Source organism: Pleuronectes platessa, chromosome 18 (genome assembly GCF_947347685.1).
Source record: "Pleuronectes platessa chromosome 18, fPlePla1.1, whole genome shotgun sequence".
Lineage (NCBI taxonomy): Eukaryota > Metazoa > Chordata > Actinopteri > Pleuronectiformes > Pleuronectidae > Pleuronectes > Pleuronectes platessa.
This window is the reverse complement of record NC_070643.1, coordinates 2,606,732-2,627,831: the sequence shown is the minus strand read 5'-3', so window position 1 is coordinate 2,627,831 and position 21,100 is coordinate 2,606,732. Positions and strand designations below refer to the sequence as shown.

General features: G+C 41.1%; 1 protein-coding gene across 1 annotated transcript in view; it reads left to right on the top strand.

Annotated features, from left to right (window-relative positions):
• thsd7aa (thrombospondin, type I, domain containing 7Aa) overlaps positions 1-19,445 on the top strand; it is a 135,946-nt gene extending 116,501 nt beyond the window's left edge. The window contains exons 24-29 of the mRNA XM_053447421.1: positions 612-785; positions 945-1,040; positions 3,287-3,369; positions 11,051-11,264; positions 12,669-12,756; positions 17,127-19,445. Coding sequence (XP_053303396.1) covers positions 612-785; positions 945-1,040; positions 3,287-3,369; positions 11,051-11,264; positions 12,669-12,756; positions 17,127-17,214 — 743 coding nt within the window. The 3' untranslated portion in view covers positions 17,215-19,445. The remainder of the gene's footprint in view (positions 1-611; positions 786-944; positions 1,041-3,286; positions 3,370-11,050; positions 11,265-12,668; positions 12,757-17,126) is intronic.
• The last annotated feature ends 1,655 nt before the right edge of the window (positions 19,446-21,100 follow it).

Sequence of the window (21,100 nt, the reverse complement as noted above, 5' to 3'; positions counted from 1 at the left end):
GTCTGCCGTTTTCAAATGTTCAGTTTGTAATGATGCTGCCAATCAATCAATCGATCTCAACGAGCTTCTTGACCCTGATTGGCTGAAAGCTTCTTTATTCAAATTGTCATATTTGATTGAATTTCCTGCTGAGAGGTTTTTATTTTGTAACATCTATTAGTTGTATGTATGAAGTGAACATATCCACCTCACTATGTCTTTTAGTCAGCTGTTGCCCATGAAAACCCATCATCACTTTAGGCATCAAGGTTTTAGCAGTAAAAGCCTAAAACTTGGAGGGGTTTTAAGATGAAGTTGTATATATAGTATATGGTAATGATCAATTAATGATTTTCAAGAAATTAAAGATTTATTTCTTAAGGTTCTTAAATAAAAATATATTAATCAATGCTCAGATAGGATGATTGAATTTGCTGAACACACATTGCCATTTGCTGAACTGTTGCCTCAACTGGAGCTGCATGTGATGCGTAACAATTAAATTGGTTCCGTGGTAAAGGTCTTTGCCCACCAGGTCTGTAGTTTTTGACTAAAGTTGTGGCTATCTGTGTGTGTGTGTGTGTGTGTGTGTGTGTGTGTGTGTGTGCGTGTGCGTGTGTGTTTGTTTGTAGGAGAGTGCTACCTGAAGGACTGGACCGTTTGGAGTCCGTGCCAGCTCAGCTGCGTAAGTGGCGATGACCTGGGCTTCGGATCTGTCCAGGTCCGCTCCAGAGCCGTGGTGGCCCAGGATCCAGAGAACCTGCTGCAGTGTCCAGAGCAGGAGATGGAGGCACGGCCATGTACAGGTCAGTCAGAGAAGGCAGAGAGCTAACCGTTGTAGACTGATGTTTGAATTAAGTTTGATTGTACATTACATACACTGGCAGCTGTGCCTGTTTCTTTAAATATAATGCAATTGAGAATAGATTTTGCATTGTTACCCACACTGCTTGTTCTTCCTTCAGACGGCCAGTGTTTTGAATACAAGTGGGTGACTGCACCATGGAGAGGCGCATCTCGCCAAGTCTGGTGTCAGCGCTCAGATGGACTTAATGTTACAGGTAAGCATTATGAATAACGCATATATATATTTCCTTCCAATTATGTCTGGTACGGTACAATACATCACTAGCTGTCTTAAAACCTATTGCACCATTGTTTCAAAAGACCATACTCTTGACCAATGGCATGTAGGCTTGTAAACCATGTTCGCCATATTCTGACATAAGACAATGACACACAATGACTTGGTGGACACAGTTACTAATCTCTGAGCTTTCAACTACTCTAAAAAAATTATTTCACAGTGGATTGACGGTAAAATGTGCACAAAGTCCAACACTACTCTGCTGTGAATGCATTTTGGTGTGGCTTCAAGTTTTTGACAAAAATTGTGGCTGTTTCATTTTAGCATTGTATCACTTCAATATGTCTTAATATTCATCACATGAAAAATGTTACCATTATTTTCTCAATAAGCTCAATTCAAGATGAATAATAATGCACCTGCATTGAACAGGCATAGCAGATTGGCAAATTGAGTTTGCTCACTTATCAGAGAGACAGAGCAGCTCAGCTATTATCTCTACTGGTCTGGAGCTTGAGTCAGATATAATGGATGTAAATGTGACCTAAATGAGCTTCAAACTCTCACTTCAGCTCTGACACACAAGGTCTGCGTGACAAGGTGATACTGTGGATAAGCTTACTTAAAACTGTCTCATCCAGCATGACAGAATCCCAGATAGTACTTTGAGCATTTCTTGACAGCGACTTCTAGGAAGCTGTAAGCAGATGAGGTTTTTAATCTGCAGCAGTGTTACATTTAGAGCTTCAGTTTAATCTCATCGTACATCACATGTCAGCGTTAACCACTGCACCTAAATAATTGTGGGTTTATAATATTCAGCTCTGTGTCTGAGTGAACGAGAAATGTCAGTGTACCCTGTACTCCATATGGTGTGCCTATCTGTGGCATTCCACATTTCCCCCATTCTTGTGAATGTTGCCTGGCAAGCAGTGGTGTTCCCCTCATGAATATTCCTACTGAGCTCGCTCCCTGAGCATTCTGCCTGATAAATATTCAAAAGGCCCTGATAGATTACTGTGGTCTCACAGACATGTGTTTTCTCTGAGTGTCTGCTGGTTGAATTATTGTCAGTTGTACCGCCTATCTGCGTTATCCAGCTTATTTTATTCTCAGTGGGAGTGCACGCTCCTTACCCTGTATCGTTATTCACTCAGTAAAACCTTGGATGAAACCTATTTAAAAGTGACTGAATGACAACTTCTGCCCTGGTTCTTCCAAAAATTCTGAATACATAGTCAGGAGTGGAATGAGATTAATAAAAAAATGTTGATTCCCTGAAACTGAATTGTATCTTCCCTTCTGCCATTCCACTGATTTACTCAAGAGTGGTTGGAATTAAAGAGTTCCCCTTGGCCCCAAAGCACTACATTGCATAGCAATAATTAGATAAAATAATTCTACCAACTCTAGTAATGAGTATTCCTCAGTTTGTATGGTGAACATTTCCTTTGATCTGGTTTCACAGTTGAGGAATCCAAGCAGGCATGTTTGATTTTCTCAGCAATTTAGATATTGTATCTACCAACACACAGACATGCTCATGTCTTACCAATGTAGGTGGTGACCATTCAAATTATCCATAAATTGGTGAGTGCAGTAGCTGTCTTGACTAATGCACTATGAATTCGCTGTAGAACAATATGCGATTCATGCTAATTCCTAACTCCTTCTGATGTATTGATTAGATTTCCACTGAGGGTATAGAAAATAATCTGCACATCTAATATGTACTCTTTATGTGTTGTGTGATGTCTTTCCCCAACAAAACTTTTAATGTAATAAAATGCCACACAATGGTTAATGGAAATAATATCCCATCTCTTCTGCATGAAGGTACACTCACAGCCTTCAGGCAATATGTCAGCCACAGCAAGAAAATACTGCTGCCCCAATTAGTCTGGAGATTTAAGTGGCTTTTCCAAAGATCTCATAATTATGAACTTATCCAGCGTCGCACTGCATGGTGAGGCTCATTGTACTAAAGAGCTGAAACTTAGTGAAAGTCGTCTTCAAAGAGACAACAGCAAAGAGAGCTGCAGCTTTACCACCTCCGGCTCGACAATCTGCAGAGGTGCAATGTTTGAAATCTGGGACACATTTGTCCTGTGATATTGGCTAGACTGTGATATTGTAACCTAGCATCCTCCAAAATCTTAAGATGACTGAAACATTAGTCATCGACAGGGGAGTTTGACCTTTTTGGCCTTTGCCCTGCAGGTGGATGCCCGGCAACTTCCATGCCGATTGCTGACCGATCCTGCGACCCGCCCTGCACCAAGCCACGTTCCCTTTGCACAGAGGTGAGTGACTACCAGGTTATCACACATCTATGGACAGATGTCTTTCAGATCCACAGTACGCAGCTCTGGTTTCCCTGCTGGTATTTGTATTGAAGCTGTAGCTCCAGGAATTGGTGTCATGCCTGTGAGATATTGGCATATCTCTTTTGTTTATTCTACCTTCTAATTCCACAAACGTCTGTCTGTTTATTTGTGCGTGAAATGCATATCTTACGAACACCTCATCTAATCGGCTTCAAACTCGGCATGTGTCCTTAATGGCCCAGCAAAATGCAGTGCTGGATTCATTGCGATTTAGATGTGTAATACGTTTAATATTTATAAAATATTATTAAACAGGCGACCTGCAGTGTGGTGTGTCAGTGGGGGCAGGGCAGTTTGCCTTCAGTCTGCGTATCGACTTGAACATGTCCGATAAACCACAGCAGCAGAATGCAACTGGGTTAAAATCGCCACCACATTGTTTTTATTTAACCATATCGGTCACACACACGTTCGTGGGTACCGCAAAAACAGATCTCTCGTATGGCAGCAACGTAGATCACTTCCTCTTTAGCAAGTTGTCTTCAGTGTAAAAGCACAGCGTTCGTTCTGTTTCTGTGATGTTTTATATCCAGCTGTATTGAAGAACTTTTATTCTGAAAAAGTTGTGTTAATCATTCAAACTCGTTACTAGCCACAGATCTGAACAGTAGTAAATTATGTTTATTTATTTTTTTAAAGCTCTGCACACAACATCCAGCACACAAACAATTAACTACTGACAATGATTAATTCTGAAGTAGCTCAGGATCATTAACATAGGCCAAGAAAACAGCCCATTCCCAACACACAGGTTTAGAATGGGCACTGCACTAGTTGGTTAAAAAAAGGAACAAATCTGATAGTTCACCACACTGGGGTGAAATAGCACAATTACTGTAACTCAGCATCGCTGTCGCCTTTGGCTTCTCTTGAGATCTCACACCATCCTTCTGGTAACTACAGTAAAATGTCTGCACATGTCTTTGTGTTTGTCATCTCTCTGCATTTTTTATCCTTCTATTTTTGAGTGTCTTTGCATCGTTTGGGGTATGTTTTGGTTACTTCTGGGGTCTCTAAGCATCTTTTGTTCTCGTCCCTGGTGTATTGTACTATTTTTGAGATAATTGTCCTCGGTTGTGCGGTATCAGTGAAGACCCTCTAGGCTTGTCCTCCACTATGAAGGCTGATGACTTAAAATGTTGTGGAGAGCAGCCAATTGGAGGAAATCAAACCCACAGCATCATATTATTTAACTCTAGTTGGCTGCTTGTCACCACTTTAAAGCAGTAAAACAATAGCAATCACAATGCTTCACTCTCATAAAATGAAAGATTTATTTTAAAAACAAAACTAGATGGGCTTAAAGCGACACTTTTTACTGAGCAGCAGTGTCACAAATGACAATTAATTATGTTGGGTGATATTTTCATGTTAAGAAAAAACACAGCCTATCAATAAATCAATCAATCTTTTCAGCAGAGACTGACTAAAACAACCGGAGGTTGGATATTACCCATGATCCCCTGCTTCCTAGACCAGAAGAGCATGGCACTGTAACAACTATACCAAACTCTGTTTAGAATTCTTGATATTTAACAAATGTCCTCACTGAATATTGGAGATAAACCCGTTTTTAATGCCTTCTAAGATGTTTTAACTTATATACAGTTTAGCATTACTCCTGAACTTGCTGGACTGGATTCTGGCCATTTAAGCTGTGACTATCAGTCAGTTCCACTCTTCTCACAGGAGATATACCCACTCACCAAAGTTACACTGAGCAAGACCAGACTCTCAGAGTGAGGAGTGGTAATGAAAGTGGCACCACTCTCCCTCTAAAGAGTCAGTGAATCATCATACTAGTTTTGTAGCTTCTACTTTAGGTTTAAACAAAGTTGCATAGTGTTGCTTTAATAAATGCATGACACACTGAGGTAAGAGGGGAGAATTTAAAGTTGCACTTGGAGAGAGAAGGAGGATAATCAATGGTGTTCTCCTCAGACAGCTTTTAGGTTGAAATGTCAGGCTGAACTGGGACCTGCCAGTACTCCAGTGTTTGTACTGTCATGCACGGGCGCTGAAAAGCGTGAGGCCAGCAACTCAGCAGCTGTTTTATACAATTGCACCATCTATAGTGATACATGCAGGCTTAAAGTTATAGTTGACCGATAAATAAAAAATGCACCCATATTCTAATCAACCCTATGCCGATGGAGGAGTGGGTGAAGTGGTGGATGCACAACACACTTCTGTTTCATGGGTAAACAGCATTAAAGCAAAATACAATACAGTTAAAGTCAATCGCGACTTCTTCTTCAGATGTAATTAAACAACAGAAAAAACACAACATGCCTCCATACTGCTTGTGTGGTGTCATCCAAGTGCCTGCAAGCATTCAAATTCAACTAAAAACAAGGTAATTTACACCAAGTTTAAAGCCCAAATGTCCGCTGATTTATTCCTGCGAGGTGCACTCATGGACCTCGGACACAGATTTGCAATTGAGTTGTACAGAAACAGCTTCCGGACAGAGTAGCTGATGATATGGATCTGACAGAGCCTCTCACAGCATGCACGCACGCAAGACCACACTCACACTCACTCACACACAGGCATACTGGGAAGGGACCACCACAATTATATATAATGTAGGGTACAATGGCTCAGATTTATGACTTAAACTCAGGATGTCTTGGCCTCTGCTGCTTCAACTTTAACCATTCTTGGTTTCATTGAGAGTCTGCTAACTATAAAGCAGTGCTAAATCTTTATAGTGGCCCATTAATGTCACACTAAAACTCTGAAGTACTGATAGCATCGCTTGGGCACTAAGGGAGGTATATGTTATGTTCATGTAATCCTCAGGGTACCAGAAGAAAGGTCAAGGGTCACTGCTCTCAACAGTGGATCAAATGCCAGGGAGTTTACGTATGGATCTACATATAGAGTCAGTGTTTGTCAGGCAGTTACAAATGGTTTCAGTCAAATAGGAGAATATCCATTCTAATTTTGAACCCTAATGTACTGTTAATAATATCATTTATAATATAAATTATAAATCCTCAATAGCATAGTGTTTGAAAACTAATAAAAAAACGTGTTTATTTAAAAAGAAGCTGGGCTGCCTGAGCTGTGCATTGTTGTCATGTCATCACATCAGATTACTGTCAGGCTGATAACTGGTCTGGAATTGAATCTGTGAATCCACACCTCCTACTCATTTCTGCCAACTGCCACTTCCTGCCTGTGCCAGCAATACGAAAAGACCTTGCTGCTATAGAAAAGAAACAGTCTGTGCTGCCAGTTATTCCAAGGTATGACAGATTAGTCCTTTAAAACCGGCTTTTGTTAAGTGGTGTTATTTTTTGTAAGGTGTGTTATATATTTGGTTTAAGGCGCGACACATGTCTTGCTCTCTCATGCTGACGCTGTCCATGGTTCTGACATGTTTTATATGACACACAAGCCGTGACATGTGGTTTTCATAGCAAATCTCAAAAGATTTAAGAATGCTTGTCAGAACTAGTTATAATGATGTTTTAACGGTGCAAATATACTATATGCCACATGCTAGAAATCACCACGGAACAGGAGATAAATGATTTGAGGATGCGGTTTTATGATATAGAGAAGCAAGGAAGCAAGAGAAGGCGGTAGATGAAAGGTATGCAGGCAAAGTTACACAGTGTGTGTATAGTGCAAAACCCATAGAGGGAATGTGAGTCTGACATGACATTTGAAATGATGTATGTCACAATACATGTAAATACATATTAACATGTATGTGTGTGTGTGTGTGTGTGTGTGTGTCCTATAAAATGATGAAAAATACTTCCTTTTCTTTGTTTGCCACTAAGCAGATGTAAATGATCCCTCATTCCCTGCTCTGTCTGCTGTTGAACTCCTGCTGCTCCTGTTTGCATGGCAGAGGCTTCTGAAGCCATCCTCCAGAGATAGTTGTGGAGCTGGGGATCCCCTGCAGGGTGATGAATGGAATCGGGGATGAGAGAGAGAGAGCAAGATATGGAGGAGGGGTGTTTTTTTGCACCCACACACAAACACCACCCTACACTATCAAACACACAGTCTGACAGAACTGACAGCATCATCACACCATAGCACCATCACATAGCTGATTTGGGGATGCGACTGCACAGCTAAATCCAAGCCTTATCAAAGCTGCTATTTGATGCAACTCCGATATTATCAAAAACAGCCTCAACACTTTAATATACAACCCTGTTTCCAAACACCAACCAGTCTGAGGGGTTTAAAAAATCTCATTCTCTAAACTACCTTTGGAAAGCACAGTTTCCCCTGCAGACATTTACAAAGCTCTGTCTGTACCAGACACATAAGACCTTTGAATTGATTTTAAGAGTAAACAAAAATATATTGAATAACAACAATTAGCCTTAATACAAAGTTCAATCAACCCAAAGACCCAAATAAAGACAGTGACGCTCCATCAATTCACAGGCAGCAGCAGTTGAAGAAAGGAGCAAAACATTTAGTATTTTACAGTTCACCTCCTCCACATGCCTTGCAAAATATTTTTTATGCTGTGATACAGTACCGCAGGATTCTAATCTTATTACATGGAGATAGCACAGTTTGGTCTCAGGCATTTATACAGTCGGGGGAATTGCTCTAATTCCAACAATTCCAAGATGTGTTTTCTCTTTGTTAAAGCTTTTATATATTCAATTAAATTTACAGCCCCATATTTTTTGATTCCTTATTGTCTCCCATACACTCATTTTGTTCGTGGCCAGTGACAAATATTGATAAAAAATTTTTTTGGGCCACCTGAAATGGGTAAAATCTTAGTTTGTACCGCTGAGCACATTCTCTCTCTCTCTCTCTCTCTCTCTCTCTCTCTCTCTCTCTCTCTCTCTCTCTCTCTCTCTCTCTCTCTCTCTCTCTCTCTCTCTCTCTCTCTCTCTCTCCCCGTTTCTCTCTCTCTCTTATGTGTATATAGAGCAGGTAAGGGAAATCTGATCAGCTGACAGGAGACACGAACTAACCAAGAGCTGTCCACATGTTGTTGGATAAATAGAGATGGATGCAATGTTAATAGTGAACCTGGCTGTGAAGAGGACCTAATACATCGTGTATGTAGACGAAAGTGAAGTGAGTTTACTAAGGGGAGTTTCTTATGGCGGATGTTACCAAAAAAAAAAAGAGGGAAATGTGTCAACAACAAAAACAACAACAACGACACACCAGCTCTGCTGCTTTATATTGAATCTCTGACAACAGAATCAAAGTCGGATGATACTGAAGGAAAGTGACGGGTTGATAGATGTTCACTGACAGAAGGTAAGATCAGCTTTGGTAGAATGTCCAGAAATCATTTGAGCCTTCATTCTAAATCTTTTCTCCCCTCCTCTTCGTCAACCCTGTCCCTCCCCCCACTTGTGTTTATTCAGCCTGTGTCGGCATTTTTCTGTATTTGATTATTCATGTTCAGTTTCCAGCCTGGGGGTTGGTACTACTCCTGAGGGGCGGCGAGATAAATCGCATGGGTTGCAAAATGATTGAGAATAGAGAAAACAGGAGGCAGACAGGATAAAGGGAAAAAAAGAAAGAAAGGAAAATAATTAAGGCAGAACAGCAAGAATATACTGTAGAACCAAAGAAAGAAAGTGGGGAAAAACTAAGAAATAACTGAAAGAAAGGAAAATGAGAGGAATGAGCAATGGTCTAATAAGCTGTTGAGCAAACAAGAAGAAAGACAAGTTGAAGAAAAACATTTATTAAAAAAGAGAAGAAAGAAAGGATGGAAGAATGAAGAGGAAATATGAATAGAAATATTGAAAGAGGGTAGGAAGCCGAAAGAAAAAAAGGATTATAGGAAGAATAACAGACATATAAATAGTAAAGTTAAAAAGTTATGAAAAAAATCTGGAATCAAAAGAGAATAAAGCAGCTGTTAACATTTACATATCAAACACACAACTTGACTGCAGGGCTGCGCTGCAAACACAAACTACACTCCATATTTTCCATGTTTTCTCCTTCTGGTGCTAATTCCCAGACTACAGGAGGATTCATGTGTGTCAATATCAGTCACTAAAGTATATTTTGTCACAAAATATGAAAAAAATTATTCAATTGCAAAACCCATTAAGGGAAACAGAGATATACAATCTTCACTGATCGCTATGGAATGAAAGAAAGAAAAAAAATATTTAACTCCAGCTGTTATTTTCTCTTCAGGCCTCTGGAAACTATTTTGACATTAAACCTATCAGAAGTGAAAAACAGCTTTTGGTTGATTTGCTCACAACTGGCACACAACAACCTGCTTCACGGGGTGGATGTGGGCTGGGCCCAATCGGTCGCAGCACAGTATGCAAGTACTATTGTCTTGAAGCGAATGCGGGCAGCCACCGGTAACCAGTGAAGGGAGTGGAGGACCAGAACCTTTTCCCTCCGAATGAGAAGTGGACGTGTTCTCCTGATTTTGTGCAGCATTGTTTTAACATTGTCGGATTGTTGCAGCAGTGTTAGCGGTGAGGGAGAGTTGACTGCTGGGTGTAACACCCAGGTTCCTTGTGGTCTGGGTGGGGGCTACCACAGAGTTGTCAATGGTGATAGTAATGGGTGGTAGAGCCTTTCACTGGAAGGAAAAGTAGTTCATGCTTGTCAAGGTTGATTTTCAAGTGGTGTGTAGACATTCACTGATCGTTGTCAGTCAGACAGGAGGAGATTTGTGCTGCTACCTGTGTTTCAGACTGGGGAAAAGAGAGAATTAGTTGTGGTCATCTGCCTAAATGAGTTAGGACAAGCCATTTGCGTGAAAAACAGAGCCGACGAGTTGCTGTACAGAGAAAAGAGGAGGGGAACCAGGACGGAAGCTTGAGGGGCCACATTAGTGACAAGGTTCTGCCTTGAACCAGACAGATGAGGATCGAGACGGTTCCTCTGGTGAAGATAGGAAGAGAGTTGATTAAAGAAAGCATGCTCAAGTTATTTGGAGAGAAAAGGAAGAAGAGAGACTGGTTTACTACAGGAGAGGGTGTACTCTTGCCTCCTTAAGAGAGGGAAACAGCCGGTTGACAGGGAAGTGTTAATAAGATGGGTGAGAAAAGGAAGAAGGTCGGGAGCAATAGAATGGAGAAAGTGTGATGGGATGGGGCAAAGGGGGCAGGTGGTTGGGTGGGCGGAGGTTACCAAGGTAAGTACTTGATTAGGAGACAGGGGTGAAAGTGGATAGAATAGGGGATGAAAATGTGGTTGATGGAAAGGTAATTTCAGAAGATGGGTTGGAAAGTGAGAGTGCGTGTCATCTATCTTTTTTATAAAGTAGAAGACAAAGTGGCTTGGTCCTCCCAAAGGAGAAGAGTATTTGGGAGTTGGAAGATGAGGATTGTTTTTAAGTTTGATAAAAGGAGCTTTTGGCTGAAGAAATAGAGCTAGCGAAGGAGGAGAGATGAGATTAATATGTAAGCAGGTCATCAGGGTGTTTTGATATCTGCCATTTTCTTTCTGATGCTCGCATAGTGGCTCTGTCGGCACTGAGACAGACAACCAAGGAGCTGGGGAAGACTAGCGCACCTGTCGTTAAGTAAGAGGACAGAGAGCGGACGAAAGAGTAGAGAGGAGAGTATGTCCATGTCACTGTATTAAACCTGCCTCCTCCCTGTGTCAGGTGGGTGTGTGCGGCTGTATAGAGGGCTACACTGAAGTGATGTCATCGGATGGTCAGCTGGATCAGTGTACCCTCATCCCTGTGCTGGAGATCCCTACCGCAGGCGACAACAGGGCTGATGTCAAGACCATCCGAGCCTTGAACCCCACCCAGCCTGTAGCCAGCACGCCAAGCAGGGTGGGGCGCACCTGGTTCCTGCAGCCCTTTGGTCCAGGTAACGCATCTCAATACAGTCTGACATATCCCACTGCTGGAACTCGTGTTAACCTGATGTTGAATGATGCAAGTTTAAATTGTAGAAAATAGTTTTAAAAAAAAGAAAGTTTTAGAAGAAGGAAGTAATAGCGGAAGCTAAAAATAGAAAAGGAGGAATAACAAAGAGAAATATTGCAGAGAAAGAGAAGAGACAGGGATGGGAAGGTGTCATGAGGAGTGGATGAAAAACTGATATCGAAAAAGATAAAAGGTATGAGGGTGTTAAAATGAGAGGGAGAGGAATGGGGTGGGGGCTGTTCTGAACAACTGATGAACCACAGGAAAGAAAAAAAAGAGGAGAAAGACAGAATGCTGTTAAGTCACAGGGAAATCGAGGAAAGGGATACAAATCCGATCTAATAAAAAGATGAAAGTTAAGATGAATGCAGGAAGAGAACAGGAAAGAGGTCATGTTTAAATGACATCATTAATGCAGAATATAACAAAGTGGAATGAAGGGATGGAGAAGGACTACAGCTCTGAAACAGTCGCCAATCAAATATTCATCTCACTGTGCATATTGAAATAACAGGCTGCCTTTTTAATTGGGTTTCCACAAGGAAGAATCATATGAGCGGAACACACATGAACTGACTCTGTAATCTTTTCTCATTAACACGGATTCATCACAGCATATTTATAGACGAAGGTGTTGCACTACAACAGCACATTTAGCAACATCTCTCCTGCATGTGCTGTGTGCTGCAGTTAAAGGCTTTGTGTCAGCGGACATGACTTGTTGTCACACTCCACTGCCCCCTTAAGCTCAGAGAAGGAAATGAACACAGTAAACGAAACAGTCAGTGGGCAGTTTATCTGAAACTAATTCAGCTCTGCAATAAATCCTCCTCCATGAAGGTTCTCATGTTCAGTTTGTGTTTAAGCTGCATTAGAGTGTGTAGTGCTGTTGAGCTGCAGAAACCCTATGTTAAACCAGAAGGGCTCTAAGGGAGTACATACCTTTGCCAAGCCCTAACAGTCCACTTATGAAACCACATTCACATTCATTAGATCATTATTTCTTATTTGGATCTGCACCAAATTGCACAAACTCATAAATATCAGTCGCTTGACATAACATACCTGTTTTGTTTTCCCAACTCCTGATTTGTTTTCAAAATCCATAAATTAATCTCTGAGAAATCTACACAAATCTTGTACCATGTTCAAGAAATTGACAGATAAAAACTGTATCTAATTATCTGCACAGAGGAAGGTTGGAATAATTTTTTTCTGGAAAATGGAAAGTTTCCTTATTCTTAGAATTAAAAAATAAAATGTCACATGTTCCTAACCCACCGTACACCTGAGTTTGTATCCTTAACTGTGTATTAACTCTTTGTATCTTGGATTCTCTTTGCAGATGGGAAGCTGAAGACCTGGGTGTATGGAGTCGCAGCAGGAGCCTTTGTTCTGCTCGTATTTATAATCTCCATGACATACCTAGCATGGTAATGTACCAACACTGAAGGGTCTTTTATTGCTGCTCGGACTCCATCATCACTTTACTTACCACTCATGCCGTCATTTACCTACAGTCAGTGATGTAATGGGGATCAGTGTAAAGGAAAGAACCGTGTTTGTCACTGATGGTTAACAGACACAGTAACTTCCTTAAATAAGACTTGTGGAATGGACTGGGAATCAAAGGGAAGTAAAAGCAATGAAATGAAAGAATGTGTTAAAAACTGACTTAATTCAGGTAAAATGAGTCTATAATACCACTGAAACCGATTTCGGTTTGTTTGTTCTTAAAAGAAAGGAAATGTATTATCAACTCATCTTAAACAAAACCTCCGAACTGTTGACCTTTTGCTTTAGGTCCACATAGCCCTCTTCCTCCAGCTTACAGGTAGTCTCTAATGCTGCACTGCTGATGCATGTAGCCATGCAACAATTGGAGAAAGTTAAGTGACTTCAATGAGGGACTTCTGCCAATTTGACCCTATTGATGCCTTCATGGATGAAAGGGGGTGAGGCTGTGTGGTTGAGACTCTTCTGGCCTCCACCAGGCTTCTGCAGATGGGGACTGGGGTTGTTTAAGGTGAGGGGTCATATGACTGCAAAAGAAAGGAGTACACATTTAGAGTTTGACAGCAACGACACGATTGGTTGTTTGAGGCTGTGGTTTATTTCTGATTGGATTAGTGGACACTCACAGTCAGCTGATAAGAAAAAGTGGGGAGAGAGAATTGTGAATAAATGAATCATAAAGAAAGTCTTCTTGGTTGAAGTAACACTGAGTTTTGTAACAGTTAGACAGAGTAGATGGGCATATCGTCACTAGCTCTTGATCCAGCTATCAGAGTGAGTATCAGCCTGCTATCTGATATCAGTATTGAATCCCTAATGAAAATCAGGTTTGTTTTATACGTAATTAATTAAAAATATCATGAATGTGTTTCGATCATTAAAAGAGTTTCAGCAGTCTAGTCTTTTAACTAGGATTAGGCTGAATTGTAAAGAACAGCATCAGTATGACACTTTGTCATAGTCATGTTGGGTTTGACCTCATTACATCACTGCTCGTGTTCATTCTTTCATTGATTCATTCATCCCTTCATTTATTCCTTCATTTAACTTTTCGTTTGTCTTTGAGTTCATCATTTTCCCCTATCATTTCTTGTTTTTCTTTCTCCACCTCCATTCTCACACTCCCTGCTCAGTCATTGTGGTTGTTGCCTCTGCCGCAAGTCAGAGTCCAAGTCCCCCTCAGACGGGGTTTACTGGATGGACCCGATGCCTTACACATGTCCCGCCTGCCAGAAACTAGAGCAAGACGAGTTACGGCAGCTCAGCCTGCTCCAACCACATCTGCAGCAGGAGCAGCACTATGAGGCCCAGCTCCAAGAGCCACCTCCATCACAACAACAACCGCAGCAGCAGGCACTGCCACATCCACCACCTCCCTTTGAAACCCTCATCACTTAGAAAAAGCTTCACCTCACCTCCCTGATACTAACTTCCACTTGTAGCCAAACGACTAGAGTGCCTGTTGACTCATGTTAGTGGATCACTTCCTGGAGGTGAGCTGTCCGAACTACACAAATTCCATGTTTGCTCTTTTATTTTTTTTAAGCGAATAAGTCCCCAAGTATCGGATGATTCCTTTAAGGGCTTAGCTGATCAAAGCTTCGGCATCAGTCACACAGAAGTATATTTTCTTACTGGATTTGGAAAGAAAATGTTTTGATTTGCATAAACAATTAAATACAAAAGACAAATGATCAGTGCTCCCATCTGTGTCGGGCTAGATGAGCCTGTGTAGCAGCATGCAGATTATCACAGAAAACATTCAATTGAAACCCATTGTTACTGCTACGCGGTAAATCTCTACTGACAGGTTTACAAATATATTTTCATCTTTTGTTGGTTATGTACCTAAAAATATTTCTCATCCACTATGTTTCTGTTAGATTTTTACACTGCCATTATTATTATCATTATTATTATCATTATTATCATTATAAACTTGTGTTTAAAGGGCCATGAGGTACGGGGTCATGATTTCAAGTGTACCCCTAGGTTTAAGTGGTAGAATATATTGAAAAGTAACAACAACTTCGGCCAACCCCTGCAATAGTAAGATGTGAGCATTAGATTTCCAAGATTCAAGAGAAGGTGTTGTTTCCATCGCCTTAACACCTGAACATAATCTGATCCTACGCGCTAACCTCGCTGCCTCCTCCTGATGATTGTCGACCTGCAGCCCAATCACAAATGTAATGCGTTCTCCTCTGCTACCATCTTGTGGTCATCCATCCACATTTCATGTCATGTCGTGCCAGATAATCATCATGTCATCAATGAACTCAAGTGGATGAAGTAATTTATCCACCATGTGGTACATGCTGTGTTTTTTCATTCTCCTGTGATAGTGTGTGTTGATCAGTGACACAACCAATCACTGAATCTGCACTGATGAATAATTGCATGGAAATTCCTCAGGTCCAAATGTTTCTCCATGTTTTATCCCATTTACTCTAAATCACTTCTACTTCACTGCAGACCATTTTCCAAAGCATTCCACAATAATTATTTTTGATCAGCCTTTGAAGCAGCAATTTCCACTCATTGCTCCACAGCAAATTAACAATTGAGTAAATTAATCCATTACAGTGAACATAATGACTGCTGATTATAAATTGTAAATGGGGAAATTATTTCTGTGCTGCATCGCAGTTCAGTGACAATTCAACACGTTTGTGTGTGTTTGTTTGTGTTTAGACATTTTTTTAATTTGCATTTGTTCGATTGTGACACAATCACCTCTTATTGTCTGCAGGCTTATGTGATCACATTGCGTTCAGTCACACATTGAACTGAATCAAATAATATGATTCATTATTTTTACCTTCTCATTGGAGTAGGTTTGTCATCCCATTCGGCCCTGGAAACATGATGGATAAGTTTCTCCAACAAGTTTCCAAGGAGAGCAACATTGTAATCACTTGACGAATTAAAGCCAAATACAAACCATGCAGCAGGGTGGAGCCAATCCTGGTTGACATTGGTTCAGCTGACCTATCAGAAGGCACAAACCTGGGTTTGAACACAGAACCTTCTTGCTGTGTGGCAACAGTGCTAACCACTCGACCAGCACGCTGCCCCCTATTAACATTTTACCAGATACGTACCTCTGTTCAAATATAGCTTTCTCTCAGAGACAAAGGCAGAGATTGTGCAGTTGTTTTCTTTGACATAAAAATTCCCCTCATCTTCTCTGCATTGGATAAATATAAAATGTATCTAACTTTTACAATTTTGATGAGCGCAGAGTTTGAAATACTTCAGAAAAGTTCAAATCAGACAGAATTACTTTAAAATTTGAGTGAAATTCTCATCATCTCTCATTTTCGTCCGCTTATCCGGGGTCGGGTCGCGGGGGGAGTAGCTCAAGCAGGGGGCCCCAGACTTCCCTTTCCTGGGCCACATTGACCAACACTGACGGGGGGATCCCGAGGCGTTCCCAGGCCAGTGTTGAGATATAATCTCTCCACCTAGTCCTGGGTCTTCCCCGAGGTCTCCTCCCCACTGGACGTGCCTGAAACACCTCCCAAGGAAGGCGCCCAGTGGGCATCCTTACCAGATGCCCGAACCACCTCAGCTGACTCCTTTCTAAGTAAAGGAGCAGGGGCTCTAATCCGAGTCCCTCACGGATGGCTGAGCTTCTCACCCTATCCCTAAGGGAGACGCCAGCCACCCTTCTGAGAAAACTCATCTCGGCCGCTTGTACCCGCGATCTCGTCCTTTCGGTCATCACCCAGCCCTCATGACCATAGGTGAGGATAGGAACGAAGATCGACCGGTAGATCGAGATCTTTGCCTTGCGGCTCAGCTCTCTTTTCGTTACAACGGTGCGGTAAAGCGAACGCAATACCGCCCCCGCTGCTCCGATTCTCCGGCCAATCTCACGCTCCATAGTACCCTCACTCGCGAACAAGACCCCGAGGTACTTGAACTCCTTCACTTGGGCTAAGGACTCATTTCCTACCCGGAGTAAGCAATCCATCGGTTTCCTGCTAAGAGTCATGGCCTCAGATTTAGCGGTGCTGATCCTCATCCCAGCCGCTTCACACTCGGCCGCCAGCCGATCCAGTGAGTGCTGAAGGTCACAGGCCGATGATCCAATGAGGACCACGTCATCTGCAAAAAGCAGTTTCGTTCTCAGTGGAGTGAAATTAAAGTAATTAAACTGAAAGACATAAAACTACAGGGCAAAGTGATTAGGACTCAGGATACTGTTGTATTAGGAAACATATGAGCAAAGCTGTGGTTGCATACTCGGGCCTGCTTCACTAAACAGGTTCTCTTTTTGCAGCAAAAAGCCAAAGAAGCCTCAGCGACGGCAGATGAACAACAGACTGAAGCCGTTGACTCTCGCCTACGACGGAGACGCTGATATGTAGAGGTCTTTCTTCTGACCGCACTGAGCTGGAGACTTTCGTCCTACTGCAGGGCACACAGGGTTGCTATGGAAACCCCTTGATGTCAGGGCTGCCGCTGGGCATTGTTCAAACAACACACAGACATCCCAGGAACAGGAGTTTGACGGAAAGAGAAACCTCAAAGATCAAGACACTGAATCCATGTCCATTAGCAGCCTTGATATTCCTGTCGTCGTCGTCTTTTTTATTTCCGTTTTGATACTTTCAAAAGAGCCTTCATGAATTCTCTGTCTTCTTTCAGAAGTCTGCCTTTGCTTCTCTTGCCATCTACTACTGCCAGTAACATCCAAACCATGGCCGTTGGAGAGGGTCACACGAAAAGATTTTGCTCTAAAAGCACAAATCCTCTTCTTGTTAATTTTGCCTCAGCTGAGCGGGATAATCTCGCTTTCTTCTTTGTCCCATTAGGAACATTCATAACCCGCAGTGTTATTATGGCCTGGATCCATCTCACGAGAAGAGAAGATAAAAACAGAGGAGGAAAAAAAAGTGTAATGAATCCCAGAGCCGTCATCACTTCTGCCTGCCTATCCCTTCTCAGTCTGTCAGGCATAATTTTGCACTATATTAGTGCAGCATGATATGTTCTTATGTCTAGCTTAACCATAGGAAACTGCCTCTCTCAATACAAGATGGTGTACAGTTTTTTGCAAACAGAACTCACCAATGTTTGTAATATTTTTCTTCTATTACCTCTTGTATGTGATACGATGGGACTCCGTGTAAATAGATTTTTATTTATTTTTTGTGGTCTCAACCTTACCTTTCTAGTATGTACAGGTTCACGTCCCAAACTCTGCCTGAATTAATTTATTCTCTGACGAGCTTTTGACTGTGACTTCAGGATTTTTACTTTTGTAATTAATGAATAAACGCCACTGTTATGGATTCAGAGTGCATGAGACCCATAGAAACGCATTCATCGTCACGAAACTCTGTATCTGTGACAGGGGAGGAACAAATGACGTAAAACTGGGATGTCGTCAAATACTCAAATACATTTACAACATTTATTAACACAAAATCAATCAATTCTGTTGTTCTTGATTGTGACGTAAATTGTCTAAATTATTTTGCGATCTGACTATGCTTCAAACTAACTACTTCCCATGGCATGATGCCCGATCATATCAAAAGGTCAAAGTGTTGAACCTTCAAACTTGTTCTACTGCTTTTCTGTCATTTTTCATGATTCCTGAAGTGAATCATCAGTTTCTGCGCAGCTCATGGATGTGCTCCCACCTTCTAGATTTTGCGTTCATCCCAGAATCTTTGCTTCTGCCCTATGTTCTAATAACAACCATTAGAGAAGGTTTACAAATAGTAAGTTTTGGCTGATACATCTTTACTAACTAAAAAGATGTATGTCTTTAGACATTTCGTTCTTGATTCACTTTGAATTCATACATGTCTTAAGGTGTTTGAGATGTCCTGTCTGCACCGTCCTCAAATCTGTCTATGTCCTCTGCAGCTCAGCAAGAAACAATTCCCTGTCCTTAGTTCTGTGGAGGAGGTTCCTTCCTGTTCACAGCTACAGAAAAACTATCTGAAAAGAATTCAGCTCTGTCTTACAGGTTTCACTCATCCATTCATGTTTACTGAGACTCTTCATTCATGTATTTCAGAGAGAGGAAGAGTTGTGGCCTCACTTTCTTAAAGAGCTGGTCGACCTGTGGATCCCATGATCAAATCCCATGTAGGAGCTTTTCTACTGATAAGAGCACATTTCAGGAAGAATCATTATACGGCAACAATTTGATGTGAAAACTGAAACCATACAGTGCTGCCTAACATCACTGCCTGATGAAAGCTCGGGGTCCAGTCACCAAAACTGAACATTGTATTATTTGTTAGAACTGAGGCATCATATCGTTGCTGGAGAATGGCAGTTTAGTATTCTGTGGAATTAGTTGCTAGTAAATTAATGGAATGTTTAATTTATATTTCTTGGAATATGAGTTGTAAATAAAGTGCTAAATATTTCTTTTTTTTTATTTATTGTTCATGTACCATAATAATGTTTCATTTTTTACTACACAAGATGTTATGGATACATAAAACTAGAAAAAAATGGAGGTGTGAATGTGGGTGTGCTTAAAGGGAAATTGATAACCTTGTGAAAAAGTCGCAGATAAATCTGTCCATTTCCTACTGTTTGTTTATTTGTATTTAACTAATTGCTGATAATAAACAAGGGGGATATTTGAAATTGCATTCTCATGTTATTGACTATGAAGCAGAAGTATCTTTCAGTCAACATTGACTATCTAGTCCATGAATATTAGAGACTCATAGGCAATTTTTTATAATTAATCAATTATTGCAAAGTAAGATTTGTTCTTAATAGTGTCACAATCACACAAGAGGTGAAGGTAAAATATGTTCAGGGGGCTGCAGTTATTAAATTAAAAGTGAGGAATTACATCACACTTTGGTATTTTACTAAATGACAAAGCCAATTAGATGCTTTGGTTAAGAAAATCTAGAATAATATTTTGCAGTGAGTCAAACACCCATCTGCAAACACGGGTAAATTCGGATAATCTGGGGGGTAAGTTTTTTGCTATTTTGACTTCTACAACTTATTCCGATATATAACATATTATACCTTTCTGTAATCCTTAAGATGTTTTCTAACCACACCATACAGAATGGAGATATCATACTCAGAGGACACGTGACACCGCTTTAGTGTTGTTTGTGCCAAAAAAGTCAATTCTGTTGGATTTGATACTCTGGGACAGGTCACGTTGTAATCTCCGACACTTGTAACACCGTGACCTGTTATTAAAGCTTATACACGTCAAGCTCAATATTATTCATTTAAAAAAAGCATTAGGAAAAAATTACCAAGACCAAAAAATATATTATTACTCAAGGAATGTCATTGATTCCTGTCAACTTGTAAAAGTTATTAAAAGTTAGAATATTAATTTAAAACGTTCTATTCTAGGTGTATCACGTTTCTTCTACTCAATTCGGTAAACATTGGTATTTGTTGGCTTCTATTGCACTTCCTCACATGTGGCTCTCTCTGATTACACTGCATTTTATGCATAGTAAAATACAACACCGTAGCAATACACCCACCGACTCGGATGTCAGTATTCATATCTCTTAAAGTTTGTAGGCCTGATTTTCATTATTAAAACTATGAGTTAGTTTTGGTGGGACAGTAACAATGATCAGATAAAAGTCTATAAAGCAGTCATAAAGCTTTCTAAATACTGTTGTGAATGGGTGGTTTGCAAAAAAAACTGCTTTGAGTGGTCATCAAGATTTGAAGAGTACAGACAATTGACCACAAAGCCGTGTTCCCAGGATGATTCAGACAAAAAAGGGAAAAACTCAACTGTAAGAGGTTGTGTGCAATTCTAACATGTTCCGGATCAATGTCTTGAAAATACAAAAATTAGGTATTGGTCCCCCCTATAATCCTTCATATATCTCCCTACATTGTGACCAACCATGAACTGGAGACAAATTGCTGGGGGATGTACAGAAACAATGGGTCCAATGTGCTTCATCTCCACCACAACTTCCAATCTATAAAGGAACTGTAGAATCCATGCCTTGGTGCATCTGGGCTTGTGCAGCATGCCAAGGACCAGAAGCAATAACGGATTGGGATTGTCACAATGATTGGATCCAGTGTGGCGGATTCTGTGTCATGTGGGATGATCGTGGTGCTGGTGGCGGACCCTGTGTCGCGTTGGCATTGGGTACGGGCGGTGGACCAGGACCGCGGTGGTGGCTCGTGGTGGGTCCTGGTGGGCGGCGGTGGACGGTGACTGAGGACTGGTTTGGCGTTCTGGTCTGGATGGTGGATCGTGGTCCTGCTGGTTGC